Below are 16,844 nucleotides of genomic sequence, written 5' to 3'. Positions count from 1 at the left end.
AGACTGAGGTCAAATTCCTTTTAAAAATTCTTTTATTATCATTTTGGCTGCCCTGGGTCGAATCTCTCTAGGCTGAACACCCTCAGTTTCAAGAGGAGGGCTAGAGACCCTGCCTTCTGATGGAAGATGGTCCAGGTCACATTAGCGGAAGGACACGAAAGATGACATAGAAAATGTCTGGAAGACAGAAACATCACATAGTGATTTTTCTGGTTCTACCATTTCTTCTATATTTATTAACTGCCATTCTTCTGTAAGAAGAACTTCTTCTCATTGATCAATTGGTTGGTTACCACTATGGCTCATGGATTTTGGCTATCAGTGGGTTATCATCTATGACAATTGTTATTTATTTTGATGCCCAACTTTTGTAGATGTGGTCACAGGAAATCTGTTAAGCTGGCTCCTGAGACTCTTGGATAAATCCCTACTATTCTTTGAGCACTTATTTGCTTTCTGACACAACAAAATGTTTTAGATTCATTTTACACTTTCTATGTCTGTGGCTGAAGATCAACCATTTCTCCAAAGAGCTCTGGTTCTTTTTCATAGAGAATAATATTTAGAAGCCTTGATCTTGGCATTAGATGTTCCTGTTGCTACTGATGTGTGTAAAAATAATCAGATATACATAAATACAATTTATATATGTATGTGTGTATTTAGTCACTTAGTCATGTCCGACTCTTTGGGACCCCATGGACTGTAGCCCACCAGGTTCCTCTGTCCACAGGATTTCCCAGGCAAGAATACTGGAGTGGATTGCCAATTCCTTCTTCAGGGGATCTTCCTGACCCAGGGATCAAACCCGTGTCTCCTGTGTCTTCAAGATTGCAGGCAGATTCTCTACTCACTGAGCCATTGAAGAAGCCCAATTTATATATGTTAGAATGCAATATATATTTAGACACGTACATTTTATGTTTCCAAATTTATCTTTAAAAAAAAAAACATGGGTCTATATCTACATCTCCAGTTCTATTAAAGACCATAGGGTTGATTCCAGCCTCAGCCCTCCCATATCCCTTTGTTCCCCACTGGTGAGAACCTGGCACCCACAACCTCCATGGCATCTTCAAGGCATCTTAATATTTGCTGATGCCCTTGTTTGTGGTCCATCTTGGACCTCCACTGCAGCCTCTTCCCCTGGCCCCTGCCGCTGGTCCCAAATGCCTCCAGGGAAGGGAGAGGAGAAGGGAAATGTTTGGAAGAAGAGAAACCTCCTCTAGGTTGGAAGGCGCTGCCAGGAACGTCCTCCGGGAAGACCTGCCTCTTGAATTCTTACAGCTCACCAGCAAATAGGTGGCTTTCAGTGCTCAGGAGTGACTTAACATGGGAGCAGATTTACTGGTGTTACTGAAGCTCTGTCTCAGGGGTATTAACCCCCTTGCAAGAGAAACCATGTATTAGTGATTTTAAATCTTCCCTAAGAGGGACCTTCAAACTCGTCGTGAAGCCTCAGGGGCCCCAGTCCAGGTGGGCTTTCATCCGGGATGAGGCAGATGCAGAGCTGAGATCAGTTACAGCGAGGTCAGCACTCCAGGCTGGAAGGGAGCCTGAGGCTCATAAACGATCCTCTAGGTCGGAAGGCGCTGCCAGGAACGTCCTCCGGGAAGACCTGCCTGTTGAATTCTTACAGCTCACCAGCAAATAGGTGGCTCACCCACCTCAGCCACCTCGAATGGACCCCCAAATGTCCCCTTCCCCAGATGAGGGGCTTGAATGACTGATATGAGCCATGCCCCTTGCAAGACTGGACCCCTTGAAGTCTGGCTGCGTGTTGATGCATCTGTTGGCCAAATTGAATCAGACTGCTGGATTATAAATGTTATTTTCACATACATAGTATATGTTACTTTAAATAGCAGTCATCCTAAAGACAATGTAACCTTCTTTGTCCTTTCTTCTGTGTCTGGAAGCTCATCCACTGTGTGGGGTCTGGCAGCACGGTGGGGGTGGCGAGCACTTTCAGATGAGAAATAACTATAGCTCCCAGTTCTCACCTGGATGGTGTGGCCCGGGCAGAGATGCTGGGTTCCACTGGGTCTAGGTGTGTCAGCCAATAGCCTTCAGGATGGCCAGGATCCGACCTTCCAAGGGGCCTTTCCCTGGGGACTGTCTGGAGACCATGTTGGGGGATAAGGTCTGCTTGGTCCAGCCAGACCTCCGTGGTGCTAAGCCCCCTCTGGGGGGTAAGCGTCAGGGGACTGGAAGTTTTAGATTCACAGAATGAGAACTGGGAGAGGTCTGAAAATCATTTTATCTAACCGGAGTGACAAGGACTCAGCTGGGGCCCAGAGAGGGCCAGTAATTCTCCCAGGTCACACAGCAGGTGACAGCCGCTTCCTGGCTCAGTGATCACCTTACAACACGCAGCTATTTTCTCTCCTGTCAGGGGTTCCTTTATCGAGAGTGGAGTTCATGCTAAACAGCTCCTAACCCACCCACAGTCGCTCCATTTCTTAGTTCAATGAGGCCAGGCTTCAGGCGACAGGCTGACCCTTCCCCTGACCCACTCCCGAGAGCCCCGGATTAGCCTTCGGCGGTGTCCCAGCCCCGGAAACTGTCTCCGCTTCCTGTGGCCCGGGAGGAATGGATTCTTGCCCGGAGCCTGTGTCCAGGGTCCCCCGCTCCCCCGCCCCCAGGGACTGTCGTTTGGTGGGAAGTGGCCCAAGGAAGAAGCAGGCGCTGCGCGCGGCGCGCACCTGTGGCACCTGCGTTGGCAGCACCCGCGGCGGCGGCGTGCGGCTGACCCCTCGTGGCCTCCTGAGGTAGCGCAGGCGCCGCCGCTCGCTCCCAGCGCCCTCCCGGGTTCAGATCCGCCGGCTGCCGCGCGCTTCCTTCTTCCAGGTGAGCGAGCAGACCTGGGGTCCGTGTCCCCGGCTTCGACCTTCTCGCTTGCACTGCCCGCCTCCCCTGCTTTGCTCCCGCGCCCCGTCCGCTCTGAAAAGAAAGGCTGGCTCCTGCCGTGGACGTCCTGCGCTTTGAACCGGCTAAGAGCTCATAGTGGGAGGAGAGGGTAGGGCCATCGCGGTGTTAAATTTTGTTACATTTAAAATGAAAAGTTCAAATACACATGGAATCACATTTCAAAAATAAAAAAACACGAAAAGGGATACTTTGAAAGGTTTAGAGCCGCCTCTACTCCACCCGCTCTCCCATCTTTCCCACTCCACCTATTTCTTCCACCACGTTTATTAATTGTTTTTTGTTTCTTTGCATAATAAACAAATGCACGTGTAAACTCTATTTCCTTTTCTGTGATGAAAGGCGCACATTGCCCACCTGTCCTGAGCTTTGCTTTGCTTTTAGTTGCGGGTCTTCCCCATCCCCCTGCCCCGTCTCACTCAGGGTTTGGGGGTGGGGTGGGGAAGACACCCCAGAGCTTAATAAACAAGGTCCTCTAGGTGACATCTGGGTTCTTTTCTTTCAAATGTGTGTGTGTATTAGTCGCTCAGTCATGTCCAACTCTTTTCGGTTCCATGGACTGTAACCCGTCAGGCTCCTCTGTCCATGGGATTCTCCAGGCAAGAATACTGGAGTGGGTTGCCATGCCATTCTCTCTTTTCAAATAAATGTTGGGCTAAACTCTTGGAACTTCCCTGCCCATCCAGTGGTTAGGACTCCATGCGTTCACTGCTGAGGGTGCAGGTTCAGCCCCTGGGAGCGGAGGAGCTAAGATCCCTGAAGCTGTAAGGTCCGGCCAAGCCCAAAAAGTAAAACAAAAACTCAAAAAGCCAAAACTCTTGCAGTATGAAAGTGAAGTCGCTCAGTCGTGTCCGACGTAGCCTGCCAGGCTCCTCCGTCCATGGGACTCTCCAGGCAAGAATACTGGAGTGGGTGGCCAGTTCCTTCTCCAGGGGATCTTCCCGACCCAGGGATCAAACCCAGGTCTCCTGCATTGCGGACAGATGCTTTAACCTCTGAGCCACCAGGGAAGCCTCTTGCAATATAATATAATGACATATTTATAATATATAATAATATAATTTATTTATATTATATATTCTATAATAATATCATTCATTCATTGTGTAAATTAGCTACTTATTATATCTTGCAATATAATATATATCTTGCAATATATCTTGCGATAATAAATAGCTAATTTACGCAATGAATGAATAAAGACCCAGGTGACAGAAGCCCTGAGGGCACGTTCCTGGGCTTATAAATCAGCGCCTCCAGCACCTCCGCGGGTCAGAGGATGTGCAAACAGTCACCTGTGTTTCGTGGGAAGTAGGGTCTTCCTTTACATGTCAAAGCTAGAGGGTCCATGCAGGTTAGAAGTAGAAATGGAAAAAAGAAAGTACATGGGCAACATTTTGAAGGGAAAAGTAAGAAATCAGACATAATTTTCTGTAGACTCTGCGACACTGCTCAGAGGGGAGTTGGAGGTCGAGGGGATAAGCGCCTCGGCCAGTCTGGATCTGCGAGCTCCTGGAATGGTCTCTTCCGACCCCCTCATCCGAACCATCCTGTGATGTTAGGAGCTGTATCTGGGGTCCCAGAGTTCTTCCAGAAAAACCCACCTTTCTTTACCCCAATAACTTACACATGGCCAAATAGAACAAAGCTTCCTAGAGGGGGCCGGGACCCCGGGCGAGAGAGGCAGGGTTGTGAGCTCCTATTCCAAATGGGCTACAGCCCTGCAGAGTGGGAGACCCACGAGGTAAGGGGTCCAACGTTGATGGACCCTGAGGGTATTAAGCTCGGTGAAATAATAAATCAGCGAAAACCAAATGCTGTGTGAGCTCACTTACATGCAAAATCTAAGAAACAGAATAACCAAGCTCCAGAGAACCAGAGAGAGACTAGTGATTGCCCGAGGCGGGGTGGGGTTGCGAAATGGGAGAGGGGGTCGAGAGAAATAAACTTCCCATTCATTATGTGATAAATAAGACGGAGCTCAGACGCGGTCCCCAGAGACCGAAGCAGAACTACAGCTCCCGAGATGTCCCGCGCCAGCTCCACACTCCGACCCCGACACTGAGGCGAGACTACAACTCCCGTGGTGCCTCGGGCGCCGCCGGCCTCTGATTGGCTGCGCGGAGCGCGCAGGCGGCGGCCCATGGCTGCGCTCGGCAAGGCGGCGGCGCGGTGGGCGCCGGGGCTGTGGCGGCGGGCGGTGCGCGCGGCCGTGTGGCTCGGGGGCAGGCGTTTCGCGAGCGGCGGCGCGCAGGTGAGGGCTGCGGATACGGGGTGGGCGGCGGGAGCCCGAGGGGCCTTGCGTGCCGGACTCGGAGCTGGGTTCACGACCTCTGGATGTCACCTCTCCCCGCCTTGGCCGCAAGTGGCTACGTCACGTCCCCTGCGGCCCTGCCACCCGGGTCACTGTCTCCCCGGCCCCGTCCACACAGCCGCGTGACCCGGTCGCTCGCGGGGGCGACCCGGGGGCTGGGAACGCGGGGCCCCAGGCAGGACCCCAGTCTCCCGGGTCCTGACTTTATCCACTTTCCTGGTGGCGAGAGTGGGAGGAGGGGGAAGTGATGCTGCTCCTTTTGGGGTCAGTCCTGCCCGGGCCACGCACTCCCCGTGTGACTTAAGAGAAGTTACCGCTGTCCCTTGGTTCACGGGGGACACCGAAACCCTCGGGTGCTTGAATCCCACAGCTGGACCCCGTATCCGCGGACCCCGCATCCGCGGATCCACCAACCCACTTGGTGTGTGAGGTTTGCCACTAGCAGTTGGTTGAATCCAGGGCTTGCCTGGTAGCTCAGTGGTAAAGAATCTTCCTGGAATGCAGGAGACGTGGGTTCAATCCCTGGGTCAGGAAGATCCCCTGGAGGAGGAACTGGCCACCCATTCCAGTATTCTTGCCTGGAGAATCCCATGGACAGAGGAGCCTGGCAGGCTATATAGTCGATGGTTTGCAAAGAGTCAGACACCACCGAGCGACTAAGCATGTCAGCGTCAGGACTTAGCATGCAGTGTTTTTGCAAGAGGCTACCAAAGGCACTTTCTGTGATGTAGGTGTGGTACCTGTCACAGGGACTGCGGAGATGGAGCTAGTAGGAGTGGAAAGAAAGAAAGTGAAGTCGCTCAATTGAGTCCGACTCTTTGCGACCCCTTGGACAGTACCCTGCACCAGGCTCCTCTGTCCATGGGATTTTCTAGGCAGGAGTACTGGAATGGGTTGCCATTTCCTTCTCCAGGGAATCTTCCCGACCCAGGAATTGAACCCAGGTCTCCCGCATTGTAGACAGATGCTTTACCATCTGAGCCACAAGGGAAGTAGACAGTGTCCCAAATGGTGGTTGTGCTGCTGTTGTTGAAAAGCACATCCACCAGTTCCAGATAGGAAGCAGAAACACAAAGGAGCATCTTAGTTGTCCCTTCATTTCAAACTAATCTTAAAACCACACTTTTAAAAATTGAAGTATATGGAGAAGGAAATGGCAACCCACTCCAGTATCCTTGCCTGGAAAAGTCCATGGACAGAGGAGCCTGGCGGGCTGCAGTCCTTGGGGTTACATGACTGAGCATGTGTGCATAAGGGTGGAGGGAGATGGGTTGGTAGTAATAAACTGGTAGAACTAAAAAGAAAAAAAAATTGAAGTATAGTTGATTTACAGTATTGTGTTAATTTCAGGCATATAGCAAAGTGGTTTAGTTGTGTGTGTGTGTGTACATATACACATGTGTATATGTATATATACACACATATATATGTTTTTTCAGAGTCTTTTCCATTATAGGTTATGGCAGAACATCAAGTGTAGTTCCCTGTGCTATATATTAGTTCCTTCTTTATCTATTTTATGTATAGTAGAAAACCACACATTTTAGCACTGCCACAAATATGAACTTTAATTAGAAAATCTAGCCTGATACCCAGGACTAATTTAAAAAAAATGAAGTGATATAGAATAAAAATACATAAGAGAATGAAAAGAAAAAAGAATGAGAAGAAAAAAAATCTAATCCTGTTTCCTTTGCTCTAGGAAACTTCACTTAAAAAAATTAATAGATGTTATTTTTTAGAGCAGTTTTAGGTTTTCAGAGAAGCTGAGCAGTAAGAATAGAAGTCCTAGACCCCAATCCTCCCGTTTCCTGTTCTTAATGTTGGAGGGGCCTTGACTCAGTAGGTGGCTGGATGCCTGTTTCTGTGACTGCACACTCCTGATCGTTGGAGGTAGAGGTTATACACCCACAGGAATAGATGTGGGAGTGTCATTGCTAAATTCTCCTGAGACCTTCTTGTTCTCAGTAGCAGGGTCTGTGGAGTCTTATGTCTAAGAGAGCAAATGGTGTAACTATTTAGAACACGGCCACTCAGAGCAGTGAAACTATGGTCGGCTTTTGCCGTCATCAACACAAACAAGCTATCTTATATTTTAACTGTGTATTTAAAAAAGAAATCTAAGAACAGTATTATGAACTGCATAGACCTATCTTCCAGAATCAGCAGTTATTAACATTTGGCTGTAGTTGCTTTGCTTATCTCCCTCCACCCTCTTCTATTTTGTGGCTCTAAGAGTTTGAAATGAATCCCAGATTTCTTGTCATTTCAACCCTAAATTCTTCTCTGTGCACCTCTAAGAAAATAAGGATATTCTGAACATAAGCACAATATGTGTGCGATTAGAGTGGCTTGACTTGGCTGGCACAAACAAAAGGAAAATGGCAAACAGGTTAGATTGGATTTTTCTGACAATTGAAAAACATCTTGTATGTTAATAGTTCATAAAATAAGAGGTGGGATGAATTTTTAAAAAGAGGATAGTGTTCAACTTTGTAAATCCAAGAAATGCAGATTGAGAGTTTTTTTTTTTAAACTTTGAAATTAACAAGACATTTGATTCTTAACAAACTCTTTGATATTGTGAAAACCATCTTTGGCAAGGGCACCAGGGTCCATGTGAGCTGATACATGTTTTGGAAGACAGCTTGTTAGTAGGTGTTCTGTCTTTGAAATGCCTGTACCCATTTGGCTTACTACTCTTGCTTTTAAGAATTTAACTTAAGGAAATGTCCATAATACGGAAAAATCAGTAAGCATGAGGAGGTTCTTTATAATGTAATTTGTAGCAGTAGAATATGGGAAAACCTAAGTGAGATAAGGGAAACCTAATATTACTGGAATATTCACTCAGAATATTATGTAGCCAGAAACGTGGAGGATGTAAGGCTGTATGTATTGATGCCGAAAGAAACCCAAGAGAGACCAGTGAAAAGAAGATGGGAAAAAAAGCACAGCATAGTGCTGTTTGTGTGTGGACGAAAAGATGAGAAAGTAGCATCATCCAGGAAGGGTTTCTGGAAAATACCAAGAGGGGTTGGCACTGGGTGGAAGAGGAAGCAGGAAACTTAACATTTTTTTTTCTGCATCATCTGTAGCGATTGAGTGTTTTTTAAAAGCTCTGTGTGTGTTGTTATGGTAAAACTTAAAAGGTGGCTATGAAGGTTGTTGTATTGGATTAAAATGTTTCATGTCAAGCAAAAAGAACAAGACACAAAATCATACGTATGAGGTGCAGCCTCAGCTACCTAACAAGCATAAGACTAGAAAAAGGTGATTAAAAGAAATACTGATCCGTCGTGTTCAAGTCCTGGGCTTGTTTCTGAATTTTTCTATTTTCCAATTAAAAAAATTCCTTTCGGGACTTCCCTGGTGGCTCAGTGGTAAAGAATCTGCCTGCCAACGCAGGAGACGGTGATTCGATCCTTCTCGGGGGAGATCCCACATCCCGTGGAGCATCTAAACCCGTGCACCACAGCTGCTGAGCCTGTGCTTTGGAGCCGGGGAGCTGCAGCTACTGAGCCCACCTACCACGTCAACAAGAGAAGCCACCGCAATGAGAAGCCCACTCATCACAGCTAGAGAAACACACAACTAGCTTTCTCACTGCAACTAGAGAAGGTGCATGCAGCAACAAAGACCCGGCACAGCCATAAATAAATAAATGAAATTAAAGTAATCCTTTATATCAGTTATGCAAAAATAACTTTAACCAAGTAGTTATGTGCTTAAAAATACCTGAAAAGGCCTCATTCTCTATTGCAGATGGATCTGCCTGGCCAGCAACCCCGAGTCCTCCTCTGAAATCCGCTGCCCGGGCTGGCCCGAGGGTGGGGATGAGGCCTCCCTCAACGCCCTCCCCCAACCCCCTGCCCCTCTGCCTGACTCGGGCCGCTCTCGTCTCCCCTCCGTGCAGAGCCCGCCCACCTTTGGGTTGCTGTTGGATATTGATGGGGTGCTGGTGAGGGGCCACCAGGTCATCCCCGCCGCGCAGGAGGCCTTCCGCTGGCTGCTGGACCCCCAAGGGCAGCTGCGGGTGCCCGTGGTCTTCGTCACGAATGCCGGGAACATCTCACAGTGCACTAAAGCTGAGGAGTTGTCAGCCCAGCTGGGCTTCCAGGTGAGGAGATGGTGGAGTCTAGAGGCCGAGGACCCTCCCCCCAACTGAACCCCCTCTCCAACACTGACTGCGCTCTTGCCCCGGGGTGGGGGACAGTGTGGATGAGCCAGGGTAGACCTCCCAGACCCGCTGGAAAAATAACTTGAAGCTCAAAGGCCAGACTCCGGCAGAGCCCCATCAACAGGGTCCTCTTTTATGAAAACGAGCATCATGGACTTGGCCATTTCCAACTTTCCTCTCGGGCCTCAGGGTCACATGTTTCTAAGTGTCCATGTCCCGGGGGGATGGTGAGGTGACAGCTCTCTTTTCTCATGAGTAGGATGGCCCAGTTCAGTGAGCTCTTGTCTCTCGCCCGCCAGCAGCTCCCACCGCCCCAGCATCCACATGGCGTGTGTTGGCAGTGAATCTGGGTTTTGGAAAGAGTCCTCATGAGACCTAGAGAGTAGAGCCATTGCTGAGCAGCTGGGACACTGCTTGGGGACAAGGCCGGTTCTCCCCCTGGTGTCCAGACAGTGGGCCTTCGAGGTCACCATTAGCATAAATGCTGAGAAGCCAGGTCCTTACTTAGAACTGAAAACCTTCAGAGGCAGAGGCAGGTCTGAGCTCGTGCAAGAGCCCTGTGGTTCTCCAGCAGGGCCGAGAGATCGGGGCGTGGAGAGCGGGGTGGGCAGGGCCCGTGGTGGCCACAGCTCCTGCAGGCTCTGCTGTCCGGGCTCCTCACCCATGTTGGGGTAGCTCTGGAAGAGCTGGGCCCCCTCCGGGCCAGTTTCTCCTCCCCGTGTCCCCACTGCTCCCGACGCTGCCCTCGCCTGCCCTCACCTGCGTGTCCTCTGCTGTCCCTCTCTTGGCCGCCCTGCAGGTGGAGCCCGACCAGGTGATCCTGTCCCACAGCCCCATGAAGCTCTTCTCACAGCATCATGACAGGCGGATGCTGGTGTCTGGGCAGGGGCCCCTGGTGGAAAACGCTCGAGCGTATCCTGCTGCTGCTCCCAGCTCTGCTGTCCTCGCCCGGCCGAGGGGGCTGGGGCCAGACCTGCCTGGTGCCCAAGGGAGGAGGGAGGGCGGCTCCCAGGTGTCCAGCCCTGGCGTCTGGGGGTTCCTGGAAGCCAGCCCAGCGCTTTGGAGCCTGCTGGGCAGCTCCCTGGAGAGTCTGACTCGCCCCGGTCCGAGAGCCCGGGCGGTCCTGTGGTTCGGTCTGGACCCCGCGGCTCCCTGTGCTCGGTGTGTGTCTGCATGGAGCTCACCCCCAGGTGTGTGCTCGTAAGGGTCAGTCCCCGCTCTGAAGCAGCATGTTCACCTGCTGCTCCTGCAAACCCGAGCGGAGCACCGCCGTGGGCAGCTGCTCCCGGGGGGCCAGAGCAGTACACGGGTGCTGCTTCATCAGGGCTCCTGCTGGAGGCCTCAGGACAGGAGCGCGGCAGAGAGTGCTGGAGGTTGAGGCTGCAGTGTGTCCCCACCCCCTTTGGGCTGAGTCTGGTCCATCGTCCAGGTGTCGTCCGGCCTGGCTTCTCCAGGCTCTGCTCAGCCAGCCTCCTTCTCATTGAGGAGTCTTCTCTCAGCCCTCCTCAGAGCACTGGTGCTTCCAGCTCTGGGCCAGTGTGAGCTTGGGGATGGGGCTTCCTGCTCGAGGGTGCCCATCACCAGCGCCCACGCCTGCATGCAGTGCCTCCTGGCGCGTGCTGGCCTCATGCGCTCTGTCCAGGGTTGAGGCAGGCTTGATCGGGTCGGGGGTGCTTCCTTTACTTTCAAAGGCATCTCCCCCGCACCCTGTCCTGGCCACTTTGCTTCCTGACCTCTCTGCAGACTGGGTTTCAAGCACTTGGTCACAGTGGACGAGCTGCGGGCAGCCTTCCCCGTGCTGGACATGGTGGATCTGCAGCGGCGGCCCAAGACCACGGTAATGGGACATGATTGGGCCCCCCTCGCTGACCCTGCAGCCTTGCCCCCAGAGAGCAGGCTGCTTGGAGGGCACGACTGGCTGAGGACTTAGTCCCTAGATGCGCGGGGTGAGGACTGTTCTCTCTCCTTCCATAGCCCTCTCGTCTCCTCCAGCTGGCGGCTTTGTGCTTTACCAGCTCTCCCAGAGTCACCCGGGAGGACCCTAGCCTTTGTTGAGTTGATCGCGGCTCTGCGGTCCTAGGGCCCCTTACAAAGACGGCTGTCCTGGTGGGATGGCTTCCTGGGAAGGCGCACTTCTGAGCATCTGCCGCAGCTCCTTTTGGGTTTGGCTCATACTTGAACATTCTCTCTTCCGGCCAGTGGCCACGGGGCCTGTCACTGACCCTCTACGGTGCTCGCTGTCTCCTGCCGGCCCTTCGCCCTCCCCCTCCCCGTGTGAACTCTGTCTCCCACACTGCAGCATGATGACGCAATTGTTACAAAGCAGACAGGCCTGCTTCTGTTGGGCTGTGGCTCCCGTTCCTCCCCTGCCTCCGAGCCACGCACAGTGTGTCCTCAGCCAGGTGTCGCCCCAGCTCTCAGGACAGCGCAGTGACAGCCCCCGGGGACGTGCTCAGCCCAGGTCTCAGCTGGTCGCTGGCAGAGCTGAGACCTGGGCAGCTGTTCCTGGAAGGAATGGGTCCCAAGACGGCAGTCAGTGGGGGCCCCGCCCCCGGAGTGACACCAGGCTCCTGTCCCTCCCGGGCTCGTCTCGTTCTCGGCCGCCTGATTCCAGACCCTCACCTCCCATCCTTGCTGGCTGACCTTTACGCGTGGTGCACCTGGCTGGACGCTCTCACCCTCTCCCTGAGGACCTCCCCCTCGGCCTGTCAGCTTTTCCTTGGCCTGGGCTACACCGAGGGACCCTCTGTCTGTCGTCACACGTCCCACCCCCTGGAAACCAGGCGTGGAAGGTGACCATGGCATTGACGGCCTCTTCTTGGTCTCTTGCAGCCGCTTCCAAGGAATGACTTCCCTGCGATTGAAGGTAATGAGGTCCCTGTGTGATGCGGACAGTGTGGGCAGGGTGCTGGACGCTGGGCTCTGGTCTCCATCTGCCATTCACCACCTCTGAGACATTAGCTGCTAATCTTTCCTTCCACAAGCCACTTGCCTCGTTATTCCAGAAAAATCGTAAATGTAGAAAATCTTAAGTGGCAAGGTACCTAAGGTAACCTGGTCCACTGTTTCTCAGTCCTGTTAAACCCAGTTCTGCCTGGGTAACAAAAATATTGTATTGTCCCACTTACTATTCCAAGTGATCTCATAGACAATATAACTTTCCTATATACAAACGTTATGGAGAAGGAAATGGCAACCCATTCCAGTATTTTTGCCTGGAGAATCGATGGACAGAGGAGCCTGGCAGGGCTCCAGTCCATGTGATCACAAGAGTCAGACACGACTTGCGACTGAACCCCCACCACCACCACCATACACAAAGATTAATTCACTCTAAAGCCGTAATTGTATGGAGAAATAAATGTTTTTTAGTAAGGTAATCTGCATCTCAGTAGGTAATAATTACCCAAGAGGACATAGTTAAGTAGCAAAATGATCATAGCAAAAGTAGAATCCCCAGGAGTGTCACAACTAAAAATGCAGTGTGTTCACAGGTGTGTAGGTGTGCATTGATGTGCCAAACGCAGTGTGGTCACAGGTGTGTAGGTGTGCCTCGGTGTGACAAACGCGGTGTGGTCACAGGTGTGTAGGTGTGCCTCGGTGTGACAAACGCGGTGTGGTCACAGGTGTGTAGGTGTGCCTCGGTGTGACATGCAGTGTGTTCACAGGTGTGTAGGTGTGCCTCGGTGTGACAAACACGGTGTGGTCATAGGTGTGTAGGTGTGCCTCGGTGTGACATGCAGTGTGTTCACAGGTGTGTAGGTGTGCCTCGGTGTGACAAACAGTGTGGTCACAGGTGTGTAGGTGTGCCTCGGTGTGACATGCACTGTGGTCACAGGTGTGTAGGTGTGCCTCGGTGTGACATGCACTATGGTCACAGGTGCGTAGGTGTGCCTCGGTGTGACATGCAGTGTGGTCACAGGTGTGTAGGTGTGCCTCGGTGTGACAAACGCAGTGTGGTCACAGGTGCGTAGGTGTGCCTCGGTGTGACAAACGCGGTGTGGTCACAGGTGCGTAGGTGTGCCTCGGTGTGACATGCAGTGTGGTCACAGGTGCGTAGGTGTGCCTCGGTGTGACAAACGCAGTGTGGTCACAGGTGCGTAGGTGTGCCTCGGTGTGACAAACGCAGTGTGGTCACAGGTGTGTAGGTGTGCCTCGGTGTGACATGCAGTGTGGTCACAGGTGCGTAGGTGTGCCTCGGTGTGACAAACGCAGTGTGGTCACAGGTGTGTAGGTGTGCCTCGGTGTGACAAACAGTGTGGTCACAGGTGTGTAGGTGTGCCTCGGTGTGACAAACAGTGTGGTCACAGGTGTGTAGGTGTGCCTCGGTGTGACATGCACTGTGGTCACAGGTGTGTAGGTGTGCCTCGGTGTGACAAACAGTGTGGTCACAGGTGTGTAGGTGTGCCTCGGTGTGACATGCAGTGTGGTCACAGGTGTGTAGGTGTGCCTCGGTGTGACAAATGCAATGTGTTCACAGATGTGTATGTGTGCCACGGTGTGACAAACAGTGTGGTCACAGGTGTGTAGGTGTGCCTCGGTATGACAAACAGTGTGTTCACAGGTGTGTAGGTGTGCCTCGGTGTGACAAACGCGGTGTAGTCACAGGTTGTAGGTGTGCCTCGGTGTGACATGCACTGTGGTCACAGATGTGTAGGTGTGCCTCGGTGTGACTCAGAAGTTAGGGGCAGTGTCGACACTGGCGGTGTTCTTTTCCTGATTGGGGAATAAATCTTGGTAAAGTTTTGAAGAAATGAAGTGCAGTCTTCTCATGACTAACATGATAGTTGTATTTTTTGAAAAAAAATCCGTGTTTATGAAAACCCTACCGAAAAATACGTTGTGGGGAATGGAATGAAGATTTAGGCACAGCTCAGGATAAGCAGGTTGTTCTGTGGGTCAGCTGTTGGTAGACCTGCGAGGCCTGACTGTGCAGGGCTGTCCTGAGCCCCTCACGTCCCAGCCCCTCCCACAGCCCTCAGCAAGTGTCAGTCCCCGTGACAATGAAGACAGCTCCCTGGGGTGCGCTGCCCGCCGGGCCGTGGACTGGCCCCGGCGGCCGGCGGGCAGCTCAGCCTGCGTGCTCTGCCGGGTCCCCGTGTTATCCTCTGCACAGCAGTGAGTGTCGTCCTTGTGTAGTTGAGGAAGCTGAGGCTGCTGAGAACTAGCCTGCAGTCCCAGAGGGATGTGGGCAGCGTCAGGCCTGTGACCCTGTCTCCCCACTGTGTTGCCGACCGGCCCTGGGGCTCCAGGGACGTGACCGGGTGACTGAGGTGCTGGGCAAGAGTCGGTCAGCAGGCGCTGCTGCTTCTCTGCTTTTAACCCTCGGGATAGCCCGGTGAACTCACAAAGGAGCCCTCAGGAGGTCCTCCTCGCTCAGCTTTGTCCACCTCCTGGGACCCGTGCCCTCTCCAGGGCCGGGCATGGAGGGGCTCCCCGGACCCTGACTCACGCTCCGCGCTCTGCAGGGGTGCTCCTCCTGGGGGAGCCCGTGCGCTGGGAGACGAGCCTGCAGCTGATCACAGACGTCCTCCTCAGTGACGGGAATCCTGGCACGGGTCTGGCGACGGCCCCCTACCCCCACCTTCCTGTCCTGGCCAGCAACACGGACCTCCTCTGGATGGCTGAAGCCAAGATGCCCAGGTGAGGACACGGGGTCCCCGCCTCCAGCTGCTGGTGGCTCCTCAGCCATCTGGGTGCTCTGAGCTCAGACCTCTTCCTCCAGGCCCCGGGTTGCCATGGTAACCTGGCCTCTGGGCAGGGTCTCCAGGGTCACATCACCTACTGAGTAGTAAAATGAACACTGCTGCTTACTGAGCAAGGAAGGTGGATAGAGGTGGGGGTTACCCCCCCGCTTGACCTCCAGAGTCCAGCAGGACGGCTCCTTTTGGCTTTTGGAGCCCGAGCGGTGCTCAGCCCGTTATCCGTGCCCTCCCCTCCCTGCCTTCACCCGAGGTGCTGGTTCTCCCACTTCTTGGTGTCCTTCTGCCCGTAAGACTCGGGGGAGGGAAGAGGATTTTGAGGCCTTTGGCCCCGGGGAGGGCCCTCACCCCACCCTGCCTGGCTGAGCTGCGCACAGCACAGACCCACAGATCCACAGACCGCGGTTTTGCTGACCCCCAGGTGACCTCCCTGGAAGGGCAGCTGCTGGTGCTGTTGGGCTTGTCTGGGGCCACAGGCGAACAAGTGACCTCTCTCCCCAACCTGCCTCCGGGTGAGCTGTGCAGTGGGTCCGTCGCTGGTGCGGGGACCAGCCCTGAGCCACTGTGCAGCCGCCCAAGGGGGACAGGTCAGGTCACTGTTTGCTCTCATTGCTTTCCTAAAGGGTAGTTCTGCAGCTCGAGGTCAGGCATGTCTTCTGGAACGTTCTTCCTAGAGTTCAGGTTTGCTGACGCTAGGTGAAGGGAGCAGGTTATGTAGGACTGAATGACTGGAGGCGACTTAAGGATTATAAAGCCAATTTGATGTCACCTGTTCATTCAGAAAGGTCAAAACTGAAACCTCCCCGGCAGGTTCGGCCACGGGACCTTCCTGCTGTGCCTGGAGGCCATTTACCGCAAGCTGACGGGCCGGGAGCTGCACTACACGGGCCTCACAGGCAAGCCCAGCCTCCTCACCTACCGGTTCGCAGAGGGCCTGCTGGCGCGGCAGGCGGCGCAGCGGGGCTGGGCCGCCCCCATTCGGAGCCTCTATGCCGTGGGGTGAGCCCTGCGCCCCCCACACCTCATGTCCCCCTCCTCCCCCGTGCTCATGCCCTGGCCCCCCTCCACCCCGAGTGGACAGCACCCTGCCTGCTGCCCACCACACTGAACTGGGTCCTCTCTCCCCAGCGACAACCCCATGTCCGACGTCTACGGGGCCAACCTGTTCCACCAGCACCTGCAGACGCAGCAGGAGGGGGCGGCCCGGAGCTGTGCCTCCATCCTGGTGTGCACGGGCGTGTACGGTCCCCAGGCACCCGGCCCCCCCGTGCCCGCCCCGGGCAGCGAGGGGTCTCCATTCCACGGACACCGGGACTTCGGCTTCAGGCCCGAGCTCCTGCAGGCAGCCCACGTGGTCAGCGACTTGCACGAGGCTGTGCGGCTAGTCCTCCGCAAGGAGGGCTGGGCTCTCTAGGGCCTCGGGATGGGGGTGGGATGGGGGTGGGCCTGCCAGCTGTCCCCCCGCCCCTCCCCTGCCCCCGCAGACAGCATCCTCACCCCGTGGGGTCTTCTGCAGAAAGGAGGTGCTGTGGGTCTCTGCCCGCTGCCAGCATGGGCTGTGACTCTCAGACACTGTTTCATATGGTGTTTTAACTTGCTACCTAGAGACTTTGGACCTTTTTTTTTTTAAGTTAAAATAATTGTACAATAATAAATATTCGTTTTGCTGTGTCTTGTGACGCTCTGTCTGGAATGCACTAAAAAGTCCCGCGGGGAAGGA

General features: G+C 53.5%; 1 protein-coding gene across 3 annotated transcripts; it reads left to right on the top strand.

Annotated features, from left to right (window-relative positions):
• The first annotated feature begins 5,048 nt into the window (after positions 1-5,048).
• HDHD5 (haloacid dehalogenase like hydrolase domain containing 5) lies at positions 5,049-16,795 on the top strand. 3 transcript variants are annotated; one of them, XM_065943236.1, is made up of 8 exons: positions 5,049-5,182; positions 9,159-9,362; positions 10,222-10,334; positions 11,166-11,259; positions 12,255-12,288; positions 14,891-15,065; positions 15,935-16,020; positions 16,253-16,795. In XM_065943236.1, the coding sequence occupies exons 1-8, from the start codon at positions 5,072-5,074 to the stop codon at positions 16,507-16,509; spliced, it is 1,074 nt and encodes a 357-aa protein (XP_065799308.1). In that variant the 5' UTR covers positions 5,049-5,071; the 3' UTR covers positions 16,510-16,795. The 3 variants fall into 3 exon arrangements, with proteins under 3 accessions (XP_065799308.1, XP_065799298.1, XP_065799314.1); XM_065943226.1 differs by having other exon boundaries at positions 15,935-16,123; XM_065943242.1 differs by lacking the exon at positions 11,166-11,259 and having other exon boundaries at positions 10,222-10,236; positions 15,935-16,123.
• Positions 16,796-16,844: the final 49 nt, after the last annotated feature.

This window comes from Muntiacus reevesi, chromosome 1 (genome assembly GCF_963930625.1).
Source record: "Muntiacus reevesi chromosome 1, mMunRee1.1, whole genome shotgun sequence".
In the NCBI taxonomy this organism is placed as follows: domain Eukaryota; kingdom Metazoa; phylum Chordata; class Mammalia; order Artiodactyla; family Cervidae; genus Muntiacus; species Muntiacus reevesi.
Note: the sequence above shows the minus strand (reverse complement) of the source record. Positions and strands in the feature narration are given on the sequence as shown.

Bases quoted from the DNA above. Each gene is read 5' to 3' on its own strand.
- HDHD5 (XM_065943226.1), top strand. From the start codon at position 5,072: ATGGCTGCGCTCGGCAAGGCGGCGGCGCGGTGGGCGCCGGGGCTGTGG. The intron at 5,183-9,158 runs GTGAGGGCTGCG...CCCTCCGTGCAG, and splicing joins TCGCGAGCGGCGGCGCGCAG to AGCCCGCCCACCTTTGGGTT. The intron at 12,289-14,890 runs GTAATGAGGTCC...CGCGCTCTGCAG, and splicing joins TGACTTCCCTGCGATTGAAG to GGGTGCTCCTCCTGGGGGAG.